The following is a 24,275-nucleotide window of genomic DNA, read 5'->3' on the forward strand; positions in this document are numbered from 1 at the left end:
CTATTAACTCGCCCTAAAAGAGATCTCCGAATCACTAAATACTACTAGGTGAAGATGAAAACAAAGGAGATCAATTATATATGATTAGAACTTCATGAGAAGAGCTTGCAAGATGCTGAAACAACATCCAAGCATGATTAAAACAATTAGACATATTTCACCTGATCACCCCCCCCCCCCTTTCCGCTCCTTTTTTTTTCCCTGGATCATAAAAAGATAAAGTGATTAAAAACGGCGTACTTTAATTTAAAGACGAATAATAAAATAAGAACCCCTAATTATTCGGTCTTAATTAGACATTCGATCAAGCAAGCACAAGGCAAAATACAAACGGAATGCAGAAACCCTAGTTAGCTATTTATATCTTGGCCCTTTTATTTCTTCTTAATAAGGCGAAACACCCACACTTGCCGTGCTTAAAAACCCATCTTTCATGAGCAAATCCTCTCCTTCCTGCATCATATTAACACCAAGATATATACATTGTAACTATATATATCAAGCGCACAATTAAAATGTTTACGTTTCTCAATTTGGTCACTAATTAATAAAGATGAACCGGAAAACATAAGCACATGAAGGATAAGAAAAAGAATTACTCATGTAGGACCAAAATATATACATGTCTTTGCAATAAAATATCTTCCAGGGTAAAAATAATATTTACCTGTTGGCACACATTGGTTTTTTTCACGGGCTGATCAGGCATGAGTCCGAAGTGGATGTGAGGAAAATGGGCCCACTAGAAAAAAAAAATACATAGTACAGTAAAAAAAATAATAATAATCGAAAATGGAAACCCTAGCTAGATAAAAGTATTTTAGGCTAGAAATTAATAAATATTTCTGTATTATGTATTATTTAATCTTACATTCTTTGCAGCTGCACTGAAGGCTTCTCTGTGACTGATATCAGGGTTTCCTGCTTTGATACGTTGGATTTCTTCCCTACAATTAATCGTAGAATTAAATTTACGAATAAAAAATGGATCAAAATATGCTTTTCACATCAATATGCAATTTTCATGTGATATATTGTTATTATCTAATTAAAGAGTTTTGAATTCCATAGGTTGGTCAATATATATAATCTTTTATTTTATTAAAAAAATAACTTTTTTGTCAGATTTCTATTTAATATTGATTTTTACTTTTTGATAAAAGCAGTTAAATAAAAAGCCATTTAATTAATGGTTCAATATATATAGACTAGCTACCTTTTTCTTCAATATTAAGTCAGAAGTTTGCTTTAGTGTGGCAGTAAATGTTATTATTTAGACGTACATTTTATATGGTTGATAATATAATTAATGGAATTGTTAGAAATATATAGAGTGGGATATATGAAAACCAATTATATATCAATGTAGTTTTAGGGGGAGATCGAGTACACACTGATGAAAGCTGATCATATTTTGTAACCATTTTTCATAGTACAAGTAATTCATTCAATAAATTGTACTCTGCTGTCTAAAAACAGTACATTTATAACCTAAAAATTCAAATCACCCGTACTTTGATATTTATGATTTGACGTTTGTTTTTGTTTCTTACATATTTTACTCGTAACATGTTTGTCTACGTCGTTTCCTCTAATGTTCTTTCTTTCTTTTCTTAATTTGTAATAACTTAGTATTGAAAAATATATCGATCAATATGATAAAGCAATTAGCTTAGATCATTATAATAGTACGTACTTAACTCATACGTTTAGATATCAACCACATAAATACATACCTATAATCTTAGTTTTACATAAAAAAAATTTTTTTTTCCTGTTGTTGGACGTGGAATCGGTCGGTAACAGACCAATAATGGGTCGACTACTATTCGTACTAGCTACTAGAATACTATTAACAATTTGAAATTCTTTTGGTCAAGTCCCTACCCATATTATTCCCTTAAATAATTTAGTTAGTAAGCATATATATTTATAATATACGGAGTATAATTTGTGGTCAAAAGTTAAAAGAAATACAGTACTTACTTAATGAATCTGTTGTAAGCAGAAGGCACTCGTTGGCGTTTTTCTGGAGCTGCAAATAATACAAGACAAACATAGCGACAAAGTAAACAGACATTACATTAAAATCGTTTTACTGCTGACTATTTTGTAGACCACTATCACATTTCCTCTCTCTCTCTCTCTTATCATAACATCATCATTATCTCTATATGTGACCCCCTATCTATCCAAAGAATTGTAACCCATTGTATTTTCTAGGGTAGATATATATATGCACTTTCTTATTTTGATCATGATACACATGCAAATGAAAACCAATCGAAAAGGACAGAAATGTAAAGTCAATGAACAAACTTTTTTACTTTTCAAAATGTGAAAAGTTATAACAAGATATATTAAAAAAAAAAAGTTGTAAATATACAATACAAAAAGGAGATATATTAATTAAGGGGGGAGCAATATTATGATGAAATGTATGTGTTTAATTAGTATTAATTTGGTTAATCGATCAGTTGGTTATAAAAATGTGCATATATATATATATAACATTGCCCTAGTTTTGAATTTGTATAGTATTTGGGTTTTTCTCAATGATCATTAATGTAACTCAGTGCAAAGTTGCTGAGGAAAAGTTGCCTTTTTGGTTGTACAAAAAAAAAAAAAAAAGCTTCAGAAACAGAAATGAAGAAGAGGGAAAGGCATGAAATAAAACTTTGAGAAAGATGGTTCTTCTTCTTACCAAAACAATATATAGGTTCTAATTTAAGTCAAAGCTTTCTTGCTTCATACTCTCAGATTCACTCAAGATTTGAAGAACAACACTATATATATACAATGCAATGGCATAATAATTAATGAATATACATATATAGTTTTATCTGCTTTGTTAACACCATATATATGAATTGATGGAATGCAAAATGAAACAAATTAAAAGGACTGATCATATATGTCTTACGTCGGTTTGCCACCGGAGGTTTGGGAAGGTCATCAAGCCGGACAGGTATGAAGGGCTCATTTGGGTTTGCTTGATTCAACAACAAGTTAGTTGGCACATTTCTCATCTCCTCCTGAAAATTTCAAGATATATATATATATATATAGTACTAGCCATTACATATGTTACATTTTAAGGAAGATTAATTAAAGAAACTCATTAATAAAATTATGGCTAAAAAGTTTTAAACAGCTTCTATAATTCCCACTTTTGTTATTTTGCCATATATACATGCAGATTACAGTGGGATAAATAATAAGAATCCTCAAGATCCAACAAAAGGAAGAGATTCTAAATGAACATTATAATATCATAATTTGTCACATACATTAGAGAACAATTTATTTATTATAAGAAAAGAAAAAAGGCCAGAAATAATTGTCCTCACGAAAAAACTACTAGATTAGTAAATGCAAAAAACCCTAAACCTAGATATCTTTATTTTTAGTTTTAGATAAAACATTGTGTATAATTGATTAGCAAGTAGATTTTTCATTATAGAATTAATTAATGAAGAGAAACTATATATACCCATGTGGGCTGTATATATCTCTTGTAAAATCAAAACATCATGTTCTCTGTAGTATATATATATATGGATGAATGTATACATATATATATACCATAATGTTTCGAGGAGCGAAGAAATCATGGCCAAGATGATGAAACTGATTAGCAGCAGCAGCAACGGCGGCGTTGGTGGCGGCAGCAGGAAAGAGAAGCGCTCCCGGGTTTAAGTACAAGTGATTACTGCAGTGCCCGCATTTAACCGTAACAGTAGTTGTGTACAAACTGCTGTAAGGAACACTCACCTACAAATTCAAACCACACCAGTTAACCAAAAAATGTGTTGAGTTCTCTTTTTTAATTGAGTATCACAATATTTAATTAAAGGAATATCATCAGAATTTGATTTGATTGATTGTTGATGATTATAAAGATATATAGATCATAGTAAAATATTATATTATATTATATTACATATATGGTTATCTAGCTTGTAGTTTAATTTATTCTTGAAATTTTAGGGAAAGTAAGTAGATATATGTAATCAATTGTGTGGACTAAAACAAGAGAAACTTTTATATATGTGCTGTTTGTGTATGTGTATAAATAAAGTTAGATATATATATATATATATATGGGGAGCGGAGGGATGAGGAATATGATGTACCGCAAGGAGAGTATCACAGAAGTTGCATTGGATATAACAGAGGTTCTCGGAGGGAAGAGAGAGGTGGTGGTGGTGGTGGTCCGGTGAAAAAGCAGCTGAAGATGACATGATATGATGTTCCTTCTTAATTATTATTATTATTTCAACAACACTACAACTACTACTTTTGCCCTTTCTAATTCCTGTTTGATTCTCTCTCTTTTTTACACAGTTTTTGATTTGATTGATTGAAAAGATTGACTGAACAACAACAACAATGTAAATTATATAATATATGAGATGAGATTGATTTGACGGACAGATTAACCAACTACTTTGGGATCTGATCTCTCTCCTGCTTACATATATATATATTTTTTGTGTCTTCTCAAAGACAAGCTGTAAGCTTACAAATGAGAATGTGAGAGAAAAGAGAATGAGAGAGAATTGAAAGACCCACTATATAACAGGATAATTAAACCCCACAAATTGTTTCTTTTTTGTTTTTCTCCCTTATAATACTGTATATATTTTTATAGTCTTAAGTTTGATCTTTAAAAGATGAAAAAACTTATACTTGTGATAATCCATGGTCAACAACTCATTTTTTAAAGTACATAAACGGTTTCACCATTATACGATGAGTTTTCTTATATTTCGTATCCCGCCTAAATATTTAAAAGAATATATAATGTTATATTATATATTGTTTATTTCTTGTTTAAATGAATTACTCGCATAGTTAATTTGAGTATATATGGAAAAAAAAGTACAAAAGTATACTCCACAGCCGTTGGATTAAAGCTTTGGACGGATTAGATCAAGCCTTCTTCCTCCTTCTCCGGCCAGCAGCTAGCTTGCTTCTTCTCCGGCGAGACTGCCGCCGCGAGCTACCATCTCCTTCTCCGGCGAGACAACCACACCACCAGCCACCATCATCTCCGACCACCCCAACAACGGCGCCGGCGTCGGCAGCAAGGGCTTCACCCATACCGTAGCAAACCGTCACCATCTCTTGGAACGCCGTCCATCAAATCCATACGATTCCCATATGCGTCCCTTGACAACCAGTTTAGAACGGATGAGGGTCACTGATTCGTACCGTATCCACCCGAAAACGAACCTGATTCTCGCCAGAAATGTCGCCAGAGGTGGTGGCGGTGGTTGTTTGCCGGAGAAGAAGGATGAAGGAGGAGGTGTGGCAATCGCCGGAGAAGAAGGTGGTCAGAGAAGAAAAAAGAAAGTTGTACTTTTTTTCCCTTGTACTCAAAATAATCCACCCTTGTATAGAGGAAATCATTGTATTACACAATGATTCTTTGATTTGGATTTTCCTTTTATCCCTTGTACTATTAAATGATCATGATCTTCAGCATTAGCATTAGCAACGATAGCAATCAAGTTAAATTAACCGCATCTTCCGTTGGCATATACATAGATCGAGACCTTAATAACAAGTCATGAAATGTACGTACGTGTAAAAATTAAAGGAATAAATTAATTTATTCATTCCTGATAGACGACGACTCAAACTGCTTTAATTTCTTTCAAACATTATATATCCACCACTTGAATATCAAATTTAGACTTGTATATTTTCTGATGATACAATGCATGCCAATAAAATTGGTACCTTCAATTCTCTAGAGGGAATGAGCTAGCAATGACAAGTCATGATCCACTATTCACCTAATTGCGTTCTTTAATTTACTGGTGCAATTGCTAATACAAAAAGTATTTATCAATTAATGAATATTGGAAATCTTTGCAGTTTCCCTTTCGTGTAGAAAAACAATTAGCAGCTAGTTTGATAAAGTCCTCGAAACACCTAGATGACCACTACTTCATGTGTTTCATAAAGGTATTTGGACCTTGTTCATTATTATATACAAGTGTCATTCCCGCATCAATCAACGTCAATTGATTCGGCAACCAATTCAATGTGATCATGGGTTATGGTCATTACCTAATTTGGTTTAGATAGTAAACCTAGATAATTAAGTACGTACTTCTTCCTGCGGGTTTCTTGTAGTGTGTGAATGACAAAGTAAATAACACAAGCGTTATTACGTTCAAGAATAATACTGTAATAATATGTATGTGTGTACTAATACATTTTCTTGAATCGAAATGTGTGTTCTTCCGTACTAAGCATACAAGTTACCCTTTCATGACTTGTGTCCATGTGTAAAGCAAAAAGAAGGTATGTATCAAGAGAAGGCAAAACATAAGTTTTAAATATTAAGGTCGTGTTTCTGATTTTTTCTTTTCATAGGAAGACATTAACAAACTTCATAAGCAGTATGGTTGGATTAGTGGTAAATATAAATACCCTTGCCTCTGGAGACAAAGGTTATGGGTTTGATCCTCATCTCATGCAAAGGTTGGAGGGCCTTTTCTACCATTTAGGTAGAAACTGGAAGCAGCCTCTCTACTTAGGTAGAGGTAAGGTCTGCCTACATCTTAACCTCCACCATACACCGTTGAGGTATTGGGGCTCAAAACCCGCAGAAAACGGCACTGAGCAGTTACTTTTACATTAACAAACTTCATGTTACTAGTTTTCAGGCCGGAAAAGCTATAATACTAAAGTATATATTTAATCAATATAATGTTTAACTTGATTACATTAAGTAGACAAAAGTTTTATCTCCAATAAAAGATACAGTAATAAAAATGAGTTAATGGAGAATTTAATTTCATTAACTATTTAAAAAAAAATTCAAATAAAACAAGTAATAAAATAACTAAACAATCTGAAACTTTTCGTGTGTCAATGTATTTACATATGCATGTGTTATGATTTTTCGCATATTACTTTTATCATGATACAATTGTTAATATTTTGTTTTAATTATTTTACATTAATATATTTATTTGCATTAATCAGCATTTAGTTTTGAAATAAATAAGCTTTTCAAAATATATTATCAACCAAACACTTGGTCTCTACTATACTGACGTTAGATAAATTTATATGTGTTTCTCCAAACAATAAAATGAAAAGAAAATAATACAGAGTTTTTAAGAGGGACATATTATTAAATATTTCATCATCACTAAACTTGTAAAACTTTAAAATTTTAAAGTCAAAGCTTTACTAACTTTGAACATAAATACTTTTACGTATTTTATATAATAGTTGATTAAAGTTATAACAATGAGACACATAAAAACAAAATTAATTTTTATTAAATATTTTATAACATAAACAAAAATATTTATTGTAAAAATTTGTAAAGTATAACTTTAAGATTTAAAAATAAATAAGTTTAATTGGACCGATAAAGTAAAAGACATAGAAACCAAGTTTTGCGATGGTAAGCTTGAAGAGATTCAACAAAATCCTGTGTTTTATTCTTCTTTTGTGGTTGCGTTGAAAGGATAGATATACAACTTGTCCATGTAGGCATGTTCCACCACCATACATGTGAGAGAAATTTATATATATATATATAGTGAGATAAATACGTACATGTATGTATATATGGTTAGCATTCCCGATGAATGTGTGTGTAGGTGTGTGACTGTGAGGAGGAAGAGGGGGCTGCAGAGGCGGCAGAGGTGGGGGAGAGAGAGGTGAGAAAGGGACATTTGCATGGTCTGATTTGCTTTCTCACATTCACCCGTTGTTTTCAACTCTTAAAAAAACATCTTTTCTCATTCTACCTTTTTTTAATTTTTTTCACTTTTCCAGAGTTCTTAGAAAGATTATTGACAAATTAATTTTAATTCTTGTTTTAAAAGACTACTATTTTAAATTTGAACTTACTTTTATCACACAAGACAATTTTTAGTTTGGGTAGGCAAAGAAAGCCTTAAATGGCGGGCACCTATCTCTGCAAAACGCTACTCGTATATATAATGTGTCTTTTTAACATCAATTGACAACTTATCATTTTGCCATCGAGTGCTCTCTATATGGTCCAACAATTAATTCTTTGAATTTTCAATAAAATAAATCATAATTCTATTTTTCTGTATGTGCACTTAACTTTTAGGAGTAGAAGGTTTAACTCATACATAAAAAAGTAGTTTGAACAAATAAGGTGTTACAAATTAAATATAAAAATTTACGCTAAAAAAAGTAAACTTTTAGAATCTCACACTTTTTTGTGTGAAAAAATTTCTACAAACTTTTATTTCAACATAAGTTATACACATAAAAGCATATTCAAATTAAAATTTTGTTCACACTAACTAATAGTGTGGATAATTATAATATTATTTGTAATGGTTTGACCATAAGTTAATTCATGTTCGTTTTTTTAGTTCAATGAACAATAATGAATCAGATACATGTATGTCTATTTAGTTAAATGAACGAATATAAATGTATTTCTCATTCATTTATTTATATTTTTGAACTTCCGAAAATTTAGTAGTGAACATCCATTGTTCATTTATGTTATTTCATATCTGTCGACTGAAGATTAAGCATTTTAAGCATGTATATAGGAAATTCTTTTTTTGGATAATGGAAGCTTTTTTTTATTCATATACAGCCTTATAGTTGTACTTTTATTTTTAACAACAAAGTAATACACTAAACGATTTGTTATAAAAATTTAACATTAGTTAATTTATTATGTATCGATCAGTTTAATTTCTATGGCTACTTGTTAAATTCGGCTAATAGTGACCGATATAAAATTATACTCGTAAATAACTTGTTATTGTTATCTCGCCTTAAGAAAACTATTGGGGATTGATGAAAATTTGTAATTTTCGCATATGCCTATATAGATGCTGCCAACTGGGTTCAATGATGAAACATCTTTTGCACAGATGATATATGTGGATTGTGGAATCCAAAAAACCCAATATATATAATCGTTAGGGATTTATGAATTTAAAATTTCCTTTAAAGTTTTCTTGATTTGACCACTCACCTGTCTCCATCAATTTAATATAAATCTATACATCTATAATAAATAAAAAACACACAGCTAGTAGTATATGTTAATATATATATGTATGTATATGGACATCTTATGTTATTTATACTTTATGTAAATTAACAAAAAAAGAAAACGTTACCAGTATGAATATTTTAATTGAGTGACAATGTGACATGTATAAATATTTTAACTTCAATTTACATATATATATATATATATATATATATATATATATATATATATATATATACTTATAAAAGGGACAATCAAATAAAAACAGTGATAACACTTTAAAATTATCATTTTGATGTATTAAAAGTTCATAAAACTAATATAGTGCATAACTAATTATCATTATTTAAATGTTTAACAACACATTGATTCATCAAAATCGAAAAAATCACGTTTTTTGTTGAATGCATCATTTTGATGAATATGCATCCAAGATGGATGCACAAAACAAAAAACATGATTATTTCGATTTTGAAGGATGAATGTGTTGTTAAACACTTAAATAATGATAATTAGTTATGCAATATGTTAGTTTTATGGACTTTTAATGCATTAAAATGATGTTTTTAAGGTGTTCTCACCATTCTTATTTTAAGAGTATTCTCACCGGAGTGTTACCCTACCCCTATATATATATATATATATTTTCCAGCATCCGAGTCTTAACGATCGTACTTGACAATCGTTAAGACTCAGATGCTGGATCTGGATCAATTAATCCCAAAGTACGTTCTTTTTGTTTGGTTTGGTTCCCTTTCTAATAAAGCATTGATATTCTTTCAATTAATTGTATTTTTCCAACCAATTTTCATGAATTAGTTGGATGTCGATGAGTCCAGAGCCCCCGTTTTGTCACATTATTATTCTTGTGGTAGAAAATGTTTTGTACAACCAAAAATATATATCTCTACTACATTATAAAGCATTTGTTCTTTTCAATTTTTCAACTTTACACAAGCAAAAACCCCAAAATACCCCTATTACTTATTCATAATACTCTTAGAATAAATCTCAACCACTCATTTTTTTCTCTCCTCAAATCTCAACCACTCATTTTTCTCTCTCCTCCGTAAATTTCTCTCACTAATTCAAAATATTTTATCACAAAAATTATAAATCGATAAATTATAAAAATTATATGGGTGTTCTTAAAACTTCATGCTTCATTCGATATATTTTCGACGAATTTTTAAATCCGAAGGTGGAGTCCGTACGGCTAAGGCATTTGGCTATCACACTTTATGACATATCACAATCTATGACCTATCACCCTACCATCTTACCGCCGCAACACGCGAATACTTACTCTCGTTATATATATATATATATATTATAGTTTGATTATGAGGACTCAAGTTTCCATGTCCTATTATTGTATATCTAATCGTGATAGACTGATATGAAGTCTAGCTTTTCTTGGCCGATATAGCTAGCGAGTCCTTTGTTCCTTTTGTAATTTTTTGTCATCTTTTATTGCTTTTTTTTTTTTTTGAATGGCTATCTTTTATTGCTTAGACACCTAGACGAAGCATTTATTAATTAATATAATCATAGATGTTTAAAAAAAAAAAGTGCTCAAATCTGCAATAAACAAAAAGACTCATGGTCCCTAACTAACGATTTTAAATATTTAAACAAAAAATTTATAATTAATGACTAACATTATAATAACAACTTATATAAAAGATTTGTGCCCAAAAAAAAAAACACATATCGTATGCATGCTTTCTTTTGCACCAAGAAGTTAGTACGTTTTAACGATTAAATTACTCATGATATAAGTGAAAGAAATGTCATTTTTACAACGACAGAAAGAAATGTCATTTAACAACATATATACTCGACCTCACATGTTCTTACACACTCAAATGTTGTCATGTCAGCATTGTAAAAATTAGATTATTTTAACTGAATTATATATACACGATTGAACGGGTAAATAATGGAGATGGTTTTGTTCATTTAGCCATTATGGTATCCAGGGCACGTAAGTATTTGACTCCAACAAAATAGATACCCCAGGCGACTATCTACTTATTGCTAGCTATATAGCTAGATAGATAGCTTAAACAAGAATTAGCAAGAGAGTGCGTGGCCGGGTTGATTATTCTTCAATGTGCCAATTTTACCAGTAACATGAGTAAATATATATCTATCAGTAATATCAAGATCAATTCATTTATAATATATGATAATTGCTAGTGTAGCTAGTTTCATAACTTGAAGATTCTCGAGTGTTCATAATCACGAAATTCACCGAATATTTGTCGAACTTTAAGTTGTTGGATGGGAAATTATGTAGTTGTTGCATAAAAACACATATTCCAGTCCCTTTCGTCATCAAACTTAGGTGAAATTTTTTACTTAAGATAGTTATATGCGTATATACCTTATTGATGGGACTGATTTTCCAACATTCTCCTTCTGTTCATCATTCATTTTCTTTGATTTTTCTGGGATTTCTTAAAAACAACTCAAAGGCACCACTTGTCTTTATTATACACCATCAGGGTTCTTTCTCTCTTTATGTTTTTCTCTTCTCCGATTAGGACACACTTTATATGCTTATAATTAGGGTACTAATAAATATTGTTTCATTTTCACCTAAATGAATAATATTGCCTTTCTTTCAAGGAAAAAAAACTTAAAAGAGACGGCTCGTTCGGCTAGATTGCATTTATGCTTAATTAAAAGCCGGTGTGAGTTTAAAGGATGTACGTCTTTCATACGATAAGACGCCAAAGATCTTTGGCTATCACAGTGACTTATTAATAATTTCCGAGTTCAAGTCTTATGGTAAAAACTGTTCATTCTTCTTTTGTTGTCCTTCATGAAGTTAATCATATATGTAGTTAATTTCTTGCATAATTAAGCCTATTTAATTTGCCGCCAATGTATTACGGAGCCTAGCTTGTTATTAGTGTGGTTGTTAAGTATATCTTAGGAACATACATGGTTGTTTTAAGTAGTGAGATATTTTCAAGATTTCCTTTGTTTTGTATTATATATGTAAAAAAGGGAACACCTACCTAATAAAGTGACAAGTACCATATATATATGCAATGAATGTGACAACAAAAATGAATAAATGAGTTTATACCAGTTTGATGTTTAGTGGTTGATGGTGGTCAGCTTAACAGATGTTGGAGCTGCAAGTATGAAAGCTTTTGTCTGCTTATGTTGTTGAAAAATTGACAAGAGAGACAACAGTTTTAGGATTCAGTTGAGGCAGCCATGGTTACAAGGCTACATGGTGTATAGCTACTTCTGTATAAATGCCTATGCCTTCTTCTAGCTAGCCAGCCAGCCAGGTCATATATCTCTCTTGGCATTCAGTGGCCCGTCTCTCTCTTTCTCATCAAGCCTGATAAAGACACACACACATTTAGATAAAGACACACATGGGCATGGGCTACAGTATTTGACTTTGTAGTGGTAAAATTTAGTACGTATTATTTGGTGACTTATTTTACACTAAATATATATTTTTTTTTTTTGGTCCTTTTATACATCAATCTTTTGACCTGTATTGATTTATTCGATTTATGCGATTTTTGTTCGACTTTTAGATCTTATGATCGAATACAAGGAACACCTAATATTCAGTTCATGGGCCTAATTAATAATCAAATTTGGGCCTATTTCTCTACTATTAGAATTATTATTTTGGGTTTTACTTTATTTAAATACTTTATGCAAAAACTATGGGATATTAATTAACGAATTAAAGGGTCTTGCTCATTAGCTATACAGTTTTAACCGACATTCTTGGATCATGTTTCGGTTCTGCCAAATGGCCTGTTACTGAAACGGGTCGACTAGGCCCAACAAGTTAACTCAATATATGGATTGGTACTTGAGACTTGGAGACTTTAGATTTAAATGTTGGGGTGCACAAAGATGCTCTGAGGAGACAAAGGATTTTTCCCTGAATGGGTTTTCCTAGTAATTTCTGAGTTCAAATAAAGTGTTAAAAAATTACGTTGTGTCCACTGTAGCTTCTTTAAGTTTTTCTTGAACTTATTCACTGTTTAAAAACGAAATATCAAATACAAAGGATTAAATTGCATATGGGGATGAATGGGGGACCAAAGAATTGGTACTGAGACTGGGCAGAGATGGTCATTGATAAGTAAATTAGTACGTATATTATTGTATAAAGTACAAGATAATGGAACAACGATGTATCCTACAGAACTGCAGAAGAGTTCCTACTGATAAGCGTTTATTATTAGACATGGGCCAACAACCTTCACGAGACATATTGCACCACCCATAGAGCCTAAATATCGTGTCATATATATTTCGATTTTGAAATTTTAATGCATCTCCAACGGATATGATTCAATATATATTTAATTAGCTACATTTTTATAAAATATAGTCTAGTGGTAATGAGTAATGAGTAGTAATCATTAACCAAAAAGTTATGAAAATTTAAATGCGTGAAAACGTGAATATATAACCAAGTCCAAATATGAACAAAATATGTGCGAACTATAGTTGTCTTTAAAGGAAAACTCAAAAAGAGAAATGACCTTTAAGAATCCCTCTTAGTTCTATCCATATATAAGAGCTTAAAACCCGTTAAGTTGTCATAGGTAAATACCCTAGCCTCTGAAGACATAGGTCATTGGTTCGATTCTCATCTCATGCAAAGGTTGGAGGGCCTTTTCAACCATTTAGATCGAACATGGAAGCAGCCTCTCTACTTAGGTAGAGGTAAAATTTGCCTACAACTTAACCTCTCCATACACCGTCAAGTTATTGGGCTCAAGAAACCCGCAAAAGGTTGTGCTGAGCAGTTTCTTTCTTTCTTTAAACCCGTTAAGTTGTCACTCCTATATTAAAGTACAATCTAGAATGAAGTCATGAAACTTTTAGCAACAAAGAAAGTAGGGTCTTCTACAAACAAAATTAAGGGTAGAAAGGAACTTGACCACAACCATACAAAGTACAATAAGTCAAACTTTCCTTTGGAACCTTTCTAAGCGATTGTTATGTCGTATTCTCTGGTTTCGAAAAGCACTACATAATTGAGAACTGATCAATCTTTTTTGTGTATTGGTTGCCCTGAGAATTATTATGGATGCATCATTGCCCTTGTAAAAGTCCTAAGACCATCCACAACAAGGATGTCTATAGGAAATTTGTGGTGACATGGAGGGTGTTTGTAGGAAGACTATTGATGTGGGTGGTGACATGGATGATGTCCATCCATGGTTGTTTGTAAAGAAGGATGGAGAAGGATGAGGAGAGATAAAGGTAAAAGACAAAAATTATTTTGGAATTTATATGGTTGTTTGTAAGAAGGATGGATATATTATTGTTGTGGGTATAAAGTGTTTGTGGGAAAGATGGATGAAAAACTGACGTAGCATGTTGATTAGGATGTTTGTTAGAAGGATATTCTGAACTTATGCGGCTAGTCTAATAACATGTGGAAAATCTGTATGCTTAAAACGATTTAAATTTTCATTATTTTTAATATCTATTTCGGACATAATCCCAAAAAAAACTAACGTTCAGGATTTACCTATGGTAATAATAATTGAACCGTTTGACACGACTTTTTTGGGTTTTGGTTAAACGGTTCAGCCCGATTTTCTATTTTACGGTTTTCTTTACAGCCCAAACAATGTCTGGATCTAATAAAGGGATTATCCGGCTCAATATATAAAAGAAGGCATTTGCTTTTAAGACATCCACCACATAGCGGATACAATCGAAGATGATGTAAAACTGTTTTCATTTAACTTGATCTCACATAAATAAACATTGTAAATTAATTTGTTGGGGTCAGCTGGATTGTTTCACCAGTAGCCTGTGTCATTTAAATTTTGTAACTAATGAATAAAATATATAATGTATATATATGCTGTTAAAGAAAATGTTATGCTTTGGACCATTTCGAAAAACGGAAACATGTTTTTATATCGAGGATTTAAGTGAAGCACATGATGTTTGGTTTGGTAAGTTTATGTATAGAAAATGGAGTTTTCGGTCGATTTATAATGTACAATTAAATTAATGTGAAAATGACTATGGAGATAGTTGTTTTGTTTGTTTTGGAAGTAATCATGGCCATTATTCCTTCTTGGAGTTATGTTTCTATATATAGTAACATAATCAACTAAGACAGATAAAACTATACAACCATGTGTACATAATATGCCAATAAGACTATATCAGTAGTATGCTTGAAACGAATTTTACATCACAATGTGTAATAGTTGATAATTTTATGAAGCCATTTAAATTTCTACACTAAAAACATTTAAGTCATCGAGTTGTTTCCCCCAGTATTTATATACTTGCTCACATTGTTGGATGTAACAAAATACGTAATTTTTTACCCTTGATAATCCGCACATCATTTTTTATTTAAATCTACATCACCAAATATGTTTCATATTATTATACACTATAACGTTTTACAATTTTTTGGCGGGTACGGCTAAAAATTAATATTAATACTAATCATCACTACCTTCATAAATATATTAGACGGACAAAGCCCATGGGGCGCGATTGTATATTATTTAGGGCTGACATGGTGGTAAATTAAGCCCAAGTCCAAGAAAATCTCAGTATTTTAAAAAACTCTACTCTGATAGGCCCAACCCGGGGAATAACCTATTTGACCAGAAAATTACCCACTTAAATTTTCTACCCAGTACCCATCCTTTCGGTTTTCGTTTTTATTCAGTAGGCCTATAGCCTAATGCCTATAGGGGCAACCGGCCCATGCTTACATATTTGTTGGCCATATTGGGCCGCCGAATATGTGAAACTTAATAATTAAAACTCCATAAAACAACCAAAACTATACGTACCTAGTAGAAAATCGTGCAAACATTTATAAACTAACAACATTTCTGATGTATAGGTTTTGCATTTTTGCTGTATATTTGTTAGATGGCGAAAACATAAATGTCACAACCGTTTCCCACATTGCTTTAAAATAGTTAAGAACAAAAAAGTGTACTGTGTACGTATTGTACCTTTCTTTAACCATATAATAATGAAATATGAAATTATATGCCATTGTGGATCATAAAAAAATATGCCATTGTGGATCATCATAAAATAACAGTGATATACTACAAAGACGATGTAAAATAAATGAAGTTCTCATTCTCATATGAAATATATATAAATGCAAGTGGTGAATTTGGTGACATCTTCGGGTTCAAATGTTCTTATCCTATCATATCATATCCTATTCCGACCCACCATTTTTAAAAACTTACATAAAAATTTGTTTCCATGACGTGTTATTGCATGCGATGTAGACCCCTCTTTGATCCGTACATGCATAAGCGGTTGAAAGAAATCCGTAGTATGTATAGTTTAATACTTTAATCCCCCAAAATATATATGACAATATATTATATAAGATTGATGAAATAAAATAATAACTTACTCTTTTACTCTTCAATAATCTTTTTGTCATAAGTTATATATACTCTGTTTCCTAGAAGCTGAGCTAAATTGTCTTCATTGTAATAGTACTATTGACTTCCCTAGCTAGTCAATCGCTTATGTACACAGTTCATTTCATTATTAACTACACATTTTATTTTATTCTTTTATTTAGCTAGCTAACAAAAGAAAGTATTGATGACCGTGATAAACGTTTCCATGTAATATACTGCATAGTGCACACTGAAAATTAATTAAGGTATATAGGTAGCTAGAAATGATCACGTCAAAAATCAAAATATCATTTCCGATTATCTTGAAAGTTATATTTTGTCGGTATGATGTCATGGTCTACAAAATAACTATTAGAATGTAAACGTAATATGAATAAATAATGAAACTCTCAAATTTCAACTTATGATGTGGTTATTTAGATTAAAATAAATGTTGCTTTCATTTTGATCGATGAAATAAAATACCATATTTTTCTTTGCTGGCTGTTAGTACGTAAACATCGTAGCATTAATTAATAATGAGCGAGTTTAAATACTTACACCAAACAAGAGATATTGAATTTGATCCTTCGATTGATCCACGTTAAGGGATTGGGTTCTTCCCACAAGTTATGGGTTCGATATTTATGGGTGATATACTGACTTTCCTATTTGGTTTTATTCAACTATACCACTATACGATGACACAGATGGTTAAAACAATGTAATAACCCTGAATTTTACTTACCATTGTGTTATTGTGACTTAAATTGGTGACACTTGAAAGTCCACATAGATTTAAATAGCTAGGAAAATGAAGCACGGATTGAAATTACAGCAAAACTTGTCAAGTCAAATGGCTTATAAGTAATTTTTGTGTTTATATTACTCCGTACTCCGTAGTATAGATATATAGATTAAACTTAAAATAGCTTAACAAAAGACTAATGATTATTGTGCAGAAGTAGTCAATGTATTGTGATAGTCACATCCATTTCAAAGATAAATAAACTTCATTAGCTGGCAAATGACGGCCATTTAACAGTTAAATTAACGTACAATTAAGAAACGTTGTCTAGCTAGAAAACGGTCCGTACACGATTAAATTAACAAAGAGGCCAAACGACTACGATATATAAATTAAAGCTATATTTGAATTTTCAACAAATATAGTAATGGCTAAATGTCAAATTCACTGAAAGTTCGCTCAATCCCATTGACATTTTCTAATATCATATCGTATTGAACTATATATATTACAATTCATTATATTGACGTTATTGTATATTGTTCACATTACTCAATCAATTTGTTTTTTACTTAAAAGCATTAGTATTATTTACTCCTTTATTTGTTATGAAGCAAAGTTGAAATCTATTATGTTGAATTTGCAGCTTCCCAAGTATACAAAGACTAGAGCACTATGTAGTCCTTTATGAGATAAATTAGATACGCTTGCAATAAAACTTTAACTATCAAAATACCTATCCGTTGCTCGAGTTACACTTAATAACATACTCGTATTTTATAACTAATACGGTGTGTTCTATTGTTTGAACAACAAAATAAAACCAAATAAATCATATCAACATGAAATCAAACATAGCTAAGTAGCAACTCAATTAGATGTACAAAAGTATCAACATGACCTAGTGGAGTAATTAACGAAAGTATCTGCGGGAAATCTTAAGTACGTAATGGTATATATTTATAAACAATGATGAAACAAAAACTTCGAACATGAAATCAAACCTAGTGGAGTAACTAAATTGAACTTAGATTTTGATCGAATGATGAAAAGTGAATTTGTTATCAAAACTGCTTGCGATCGAATTAGTGGAATTTCCGATTATTTTGAATGAAAACTACGGTAGTTCGCTACTTTAAATATGTAATTGGTATTTCAGTATTTGAAGTGTTATAGATGTGTTCACAGATTATTCATTTCATTAATCAAATGATATCTAGTTTTGTTTCGAGCTCTATGTTCATATCTATTCTAGTTCGACATATACCCACTTTACCATTTTGTAAGCTTATTTATTAGGAACATACTTTTAATAATGTATACTCTATACACAACAAAATATTTTCAATAAACTAAATACATACATCATTTTTATGCCTATTTATTAAACACTTTTTTTTTTACATCAACTTATCTTTTATAGAAACCATATTGTCCAAACAAAATAAAAAATTTGTGACATTAATTCGTTACTACTCTTATTTTTAACAAACGTTCAAACATAAATTTTTTGTGGCATTCATTACTCTTCTTTATCGAAAGTTCAAACCCTTGAATACAAACGCGTCGAAAACAAACAAGAGAAGCTAGAAAGCAAATGAGTATTTATTTGTGATCAGAAATACTTTTCTAGTCGAGGAGCGTAACACCACCAGGTCAAAAAGGGTAACACCATCAGGAAAATTATTAGCGGCGACGTATAGTGCGGACCCCATGTCTGTAATAGTAAATATGACAAAGAAATTAGCGAGGCCCCTGTCAGTGTCAAAGTATTAGTGGCGACGTCGCTGCTAATATCCTGGTGAGGTTGACTTTTACCTGGTGGTGTTACATTATGCCCTAACACGTGGAATAAGCATAATCTATTGTAAAGCTTGATAAATTCTCATCATTTAGTTTCTCTATATATTTGAGTCTCTATTTTCTTCTTCTTTATTGAGTTATTGCATGCCATATTTCCATCCCTTTTTTTCTCTCATCTTCGTTACCAAATTCTTTGTTTCACCTTTTCTCACAATCCTTTAAAGCAATCAACTTTTAAAGAGAAAAAATGGAAACAGAAAGCTTTTCTAGTTTTTTAGTAGTATAAAACCAAACATGTCAAACATACCAATATCTCTCTCTGAAATTTGTCTTACTCTGTTTCGCTTAACCATGTCAGTTGCAGACCCTTGGCCCTTTTCTTGATACACACACACACACACACCCCAAGTTCCAATCTTTTTCGTCATTTCTGTCTTTTCACATCATTTCCCAACTTGGGTTTTCATTTTCTTGAAAAAAGATGAAAAAATTTAGAGGTTTTTTACTCAAACGCAGAGTCATCTCACTTTTCCGGTGTACTTGCCGGAGATATTCCCGGGCGAGGGGTTATCGCCGGCTAAACCCATCACACATATCATCATCAAGAATCTTGAAGTGGGTCGACAAAATTAAGTCAAAAGCATTAGAAATATGTTCAAAACAGCCGGGTCATAATTCGGGTTATTTGCGTTTCCGACAAGATCCGGTAGTTCCAAAGGGGAAGTTGGCGGTATATATTGGTCAAAACGACGGCGTTTATGAAAGAGTATTGGTGCCTGTTATATATATAAACCATCCGTTGTTTGGACAGTTGCTACAAAAGGTGGAAGATGAGTATGGCCATGAGCATGCTGGCGGTATCACTATTCCTTGCCGCAAATCGGAATTTGAGAACGTGAAAACAAGGATTGCTGCCGGAAGTGGTGGCCGGAAAGTGTTAACGTGGAAACGTTCCATTTGATGATGATGGTGATGGTGATAAAACTTAAATTTTTGTAGACTTTTTTTTTCACCTTTGTCTTTTTCTTATATAATTTAATGTGGACGTAAATAAATATAGATTGTGATTTTGTTTATTTGATTTTTTCGTTGTTGTTTTTATTTTTTTTTAATGGTCATATAGTCATATTCTACATCATTTTTAATTTTATTTTTAACTTACCATATTTCTAAAATAGCATATTAATACAGTATTAGAAATTAGAAATTGACTTTAATGCTGGAGTATGTACTATAAGTCTATAATTAGATTTTCTGTTGTAAAACGTTTGGATGAGAGTAATTTATATTAGGTTTTTTTTATATAAAATATATGAAAAATATTAATCTTTTTAAACATTAGCCTTAAAAATGAGGATTACTCATTCCTTAAGATATATTCTTTTCAATTTGGATGGTATTAAATTTTTACTTACGGATTAGTTTGGAGGAGGTTTTTCCAAATCATTAAGAGCATATCCAATAATCATTTTTTCTTAAAAGCTTTTTACAAAAACTTTTAATCTAGTTATTGCTCTAAAAGCTATAAAAGAAGACTTTCAAGCATATTGTTTAATAACAAAACTAAGAAATAAGAGTCTTACATTTTTCAAAGATTTGAAGGTTGTCAACCTATTTGATAAAAATATTTTAACTCCAATAGAAAAATTTTTATATAAAAGCTTTTTTAAATAGTAAAAACTTAACAAAAAACATTTAAAACATACTATTGAAGATGCTCTAAGTAATAAGGGTTTTATCGCGAGGTTTAAACTTCGGATGTATTGTGCTAAAAGCTCCATAATGCGGATCAAACTTAAAATAGCATATACCAAACCTCCTTTTATTTCTTACTTTTAAAAAAAAAATTAATATAATCAAACGTACGTGTCATAGAAAGACCATTGGAGCAATATCGTATATGTACGGAGGAGTATGGTAACTATATAAATTGTATAATAAAGAAATTCAAATATGTCTCAGATATAAGTCATAAGTTTGAATAGATTGTGGCTAAAGTAAACCAATGATCGAAAGTAAATTATAACAAACAATAATAATGATAAATATAATATATGTGTAATTAGAGTTTTGGATGTACCTTAAGTTTTCACAATAACACCAACATCAGAACTTGTAAACATAGTAGATGACGACAAATAACCTTATGATTACGGATCGTAAACTCAAAGTTTTGAAGTCTTCATGTTAATAACTTATTATAAGTAATAAGTGTTGAAGAATCGAGAAAGAAAAAAAGACAGTTTTAATAATGAGAAACGATTAATCAAATAAGGTTATCATGTGTTTTGTATCTATAAGCTAAAAATTAGAGTTTAATTCTTAGTCTAACAAAAAAATTGAATCTATATATAATTAAAAAATCTAAATTAATAAATTAAATATATTAAAAGGACTCATGTCGATAAAGGATTACGCCACATGTCATTTCAATAATATCTCAATCCTGTTTTAATTTATTGGTAGATGTTATAATTATTATTAATTTATTAATATATATCTTTTTTCAATAGTGAGTTGGTAGTTAGCATTCGATATATCATAGTGATATCCAGCTAGACAATATGTAGAGTTCGAATCACGTATGCATGAGATAAAACCCAAGACTTAATAAGTATATTATTCATCTTACATTAAATACTTTTACATTAATAATATACTTCCTGTCATCTCCCCTAAATTAATCGCCTTTATTATGATATATATATATTTGAACAGTGGTGATTGGACTCAGCGGCATGCCTCTTCATCGTCCGGTAGAGATCGACCACGTCACCAGCATAATCAATCCGTGGGCATGACTGGCGGTGGAAGTCTCACTACCGTTCTGGAGAAAACTAGCTAATGCTAGAAAAACCTCCATGCTCCACCTCATTGGCAAAGACTTCACAATATGCTTTTCAAAGGTTTTGAACCCGTGACCAATGATATATATATCTATTTTACTTTATAAGTTCCTTTCGGTGAGGTTCACTAGGGTACATGCAAGCCTTCACCATTATATGGTGAGGTTTCCCTGATATCGCATATATACCGACTGAATGTTCGGAAAAAAAATTTTTTATAAGTTCCTTTCACGTACTTCATTTCTAAAACCATATGCAGCATAGACACATAAACTTTTTATTAAAAAAAACTGACTTTTGTTCATACGTATGTCATATTTTTCTAATGAGTTGATTTTAGATAACAATGAGCTGTATGTGAACGTCGACTTCCGACTAATATATAGGTTTACTAGTAATAGTTTTATTTTATCGATGTTAAAAAAAAGTAATAGCTTCATCTAATTGCGTGTATAAATATATTGTGTTATTGTGATGAGAAAAGTATAAGTTATTATTTGTTTTTTCTATTTATTTAATAACATAGTAGTGATAGTATTAAGCTTGTCACAAGTAAAATCTTTTGTTATTTATCAAAGTTAAGTTTTTCTTGTTACCTTTGGTGTCTTGATTTTTATTAGTATTTTAATAACCATAATCCCATAACCAATAATCCCTTCGTTCTAATTAAAATGTTCAAAGATGACTGTTTAAGCTTTTCTTTCAAAACTTTGATCATAAATATTATTCTTTGTATTTTATAAACTTGATAAAAGTTATATCATTATAAAATACATTTAAAACTCAATCGATTAATATATTTTAAATCAAGTATTAAAAAGATCCAATTAACTATGACATTTAAATTAAGACGGATGAAGTATTACATATAACAGCTAGTACCAACTAACTTGATATGAATATATACATGAATAGAGGATAATTTTTTCTGATACATACCTAGTTACCTACGATTCATGGTTTTTCACTAATATGGGCGTCGTAAATTGTGGTTCTTGACACGAATTTATTTTAGAGTAAGTATTTGAAAGCCTAAATTTGAGTCTTACTTTTTAAATTTATGACATAAATTATTAGAGGTAATCTAAAATTTCTCAGCTGTGTAAACATTCATGTATGGTCATAAAAAAAAAAGTAAGATGTGATAATCAATTTTTAAAAAAAATCGTAACTCATTGTGAAAATCCGGAGAAAGGATTATCACCACATGTGTTATTATCACAAAAGATATCAGAATGAGTTTAATAATTTAAATGTGATCCCAACATACAAATTTGATATGAATATACGAGTAAATATAAGTATAAATAACTAGTTGATTAAAATTATGGTGTCCACACCTAGCTAGGCTCTTTGGACCAACATACAGGTGGTCCATTACTAGAAAAAAATGCCTGAAAGTAAACCCTCTATTGCGATGTCCAAATCCTATTCCATAAACGAACCCACCTGTAGATTTTTTTTGGTATTTTGATAAATATCGAACTTTTTCTCCTTTGGGTACGTCGATAAGAAAATCAAAGTAATAACAATACAACTCCAATTTGAATGGAATCACTGATTACAAGTACAAAAACCTTCCTAAAATACAACGGATCATATTGATCAATATGCTATACAGAAAATATGAATATACAAATTATATTGAAACTGAATAATAAAAAATTATTTAGTAGTAATGAAGTCAGCTCAACTGATATATGTATCTCTGGTTTTCTCACATGTATTGGGTCCGACACTTTGAAGTGACAAGTGTGTGAGTTTTTTTTTTTCTTGAATCATTTGTAACGACTTATGGTCTACACCTTATAGTTTATAGTATGTATAAGGTCATGTATAAGTACCTAGGCCGAATAGAAATAAAAATGCTCTTAACTCTTAATGATCATATGTAGAAACAAAGTCTTTTTATAAATAATAAGTAACGTTATAACATTAAAATTATATATACCCCGTACTTAACAAAATCATAATGTTAGAAATATATACAGTACAATATTAGATATTAGTTAACTTTTGATTAGTTAATCTTTCATAACATTTTTTATAGCATTTTGGTTGATTAATTAGCTCTTCTCAGTTTGATATATACAATTTTCAAAATTTATGCCCTTTCGAATATATGCTCCGGTTGGAAATCGAGTTTGTCCCTTTTCGAGGCCTCCCCTGGTATGTCTGTTAGTCTGTATGGTGAAGTATCCTGTTAAACAAATTAAAATTTTATAGTGTGCAATTGTGCATGTTACATAAGCTCCTTTGGCCCACAACCATGATTTTCATTTATAAGTCCATCAAAAGTGAAAGCCCAGCCAGGTCAACTATTTATGATTTTGCCTTATATATATAAAAAAAACAAACTTATACTACGCGTTGTTAGGCAAAAGACATGGGCCGGCCCAACGGGCTGCTAAAGTAAATGCAAACAATGGCCG

At 30.9% G+C, this 24,275-nt stretch overlaps 2 protein-coding genes across 2 annotated transcripts; one reads left to right on the forward strand and one right to left on the reverse strand.

Moving 5' to 3' along the window:
* Positions 1 to 222: 222 nt before the first annotated feature.
* On the reverse strand, positions 223 to 4,535 carry LOC122591135 (axial regulator YABBY 1). Its single transcript, XM_043763349.1, has 7 exons — positions 4,137 to 4,535; positions 3,586 to 3,774; positions 2,924 to 3,035; positions 1,987 to 2,035; positions 872 to 947; positions 668 to 742; positions 223 to 453 (listed from the first exon to the last, which is right to left on the reverse strand). Exons 1-7 carry the CDS (start codon positions 4,242 to 4,244, stop codon positions 385 to 387), a joined length of 678 nt encoding a protein of 225 aa, XP_043619284.1. The 5' UTR covers positions 4,245 to 4,535; the 3' UTR covers positions 223 to 384.
* A 14,596-nt stretch (positions 4,536 to 19,131) lies between these two features.
* Positions 19,132 to 20,030, forward strand: LOC122593383 (auxin-responsive protein SAUR36-like). Its single transcript, XM_043765780.1, has one exon. The coding sequence runs from the start codon at positions 19,479 to 19,481 to the stop codon at positions 19,956 to 19,958; it is 480 nt and encodes a 159-aa protein (XP_043621715.1). The 5' UTR covers positions 19,132 to 19,478; the 3' UTR covers positions 19,959 to 20,030.
* The last annotated feature ends 4,245 nt before the right edge of the window (positions 20,031 to 24,275 follow it).

Source organism: Erigeron canadensis, chromosome 3 (assembly GCF_010389155.1).
Source record: "Erigeron canadensis isolate Cc75 chromosome 3, C_canadensis_v1, whole genome shotgun sequence".
In the NCBI taxonomy this organism is placed as follows: Eukaryota; Viridiplantae; Streptophyta; class Magnoliopsida; order Asterales; family Asteraceae; genus Erigeron; species Erigeron canadensis.

What these genes read in the sequence shown, in the direction of transcription:
- LOC122591135 (XM_043763349.1), bottom strand. Translation starts at nt 4,244, where the DNA reads ATGTCATCTTCAGCTGCTTTTTCACCGGACCACCACCACCACCACCTC. An exon ending in ACCTCCGGTGGCAAACCGAC is followed by an intron (nt 2,036 to 2,923) that starts GTAAGACATATA and finishes TATTATTTGCAG; the next exon opens with CTCCAGAAAAACGCCAACGA. An exon ending in TCAGTGCAGCTGCAAAGAAT is followed by an intron (nt 743 to 871) that starts GTAAGATTAAAT and finishes TTTTTTTTCTAG; the next exon opens with TGGGCCCATTTTCCTCACAT.
- LOC122593383 (XM_043765780.1), top strand. Translation starts at nt 19,479, where the DNA reads ATGAAAAAATTTAGAGGTTTTTTACTCAAACGCAGAGTCATCTCACTT.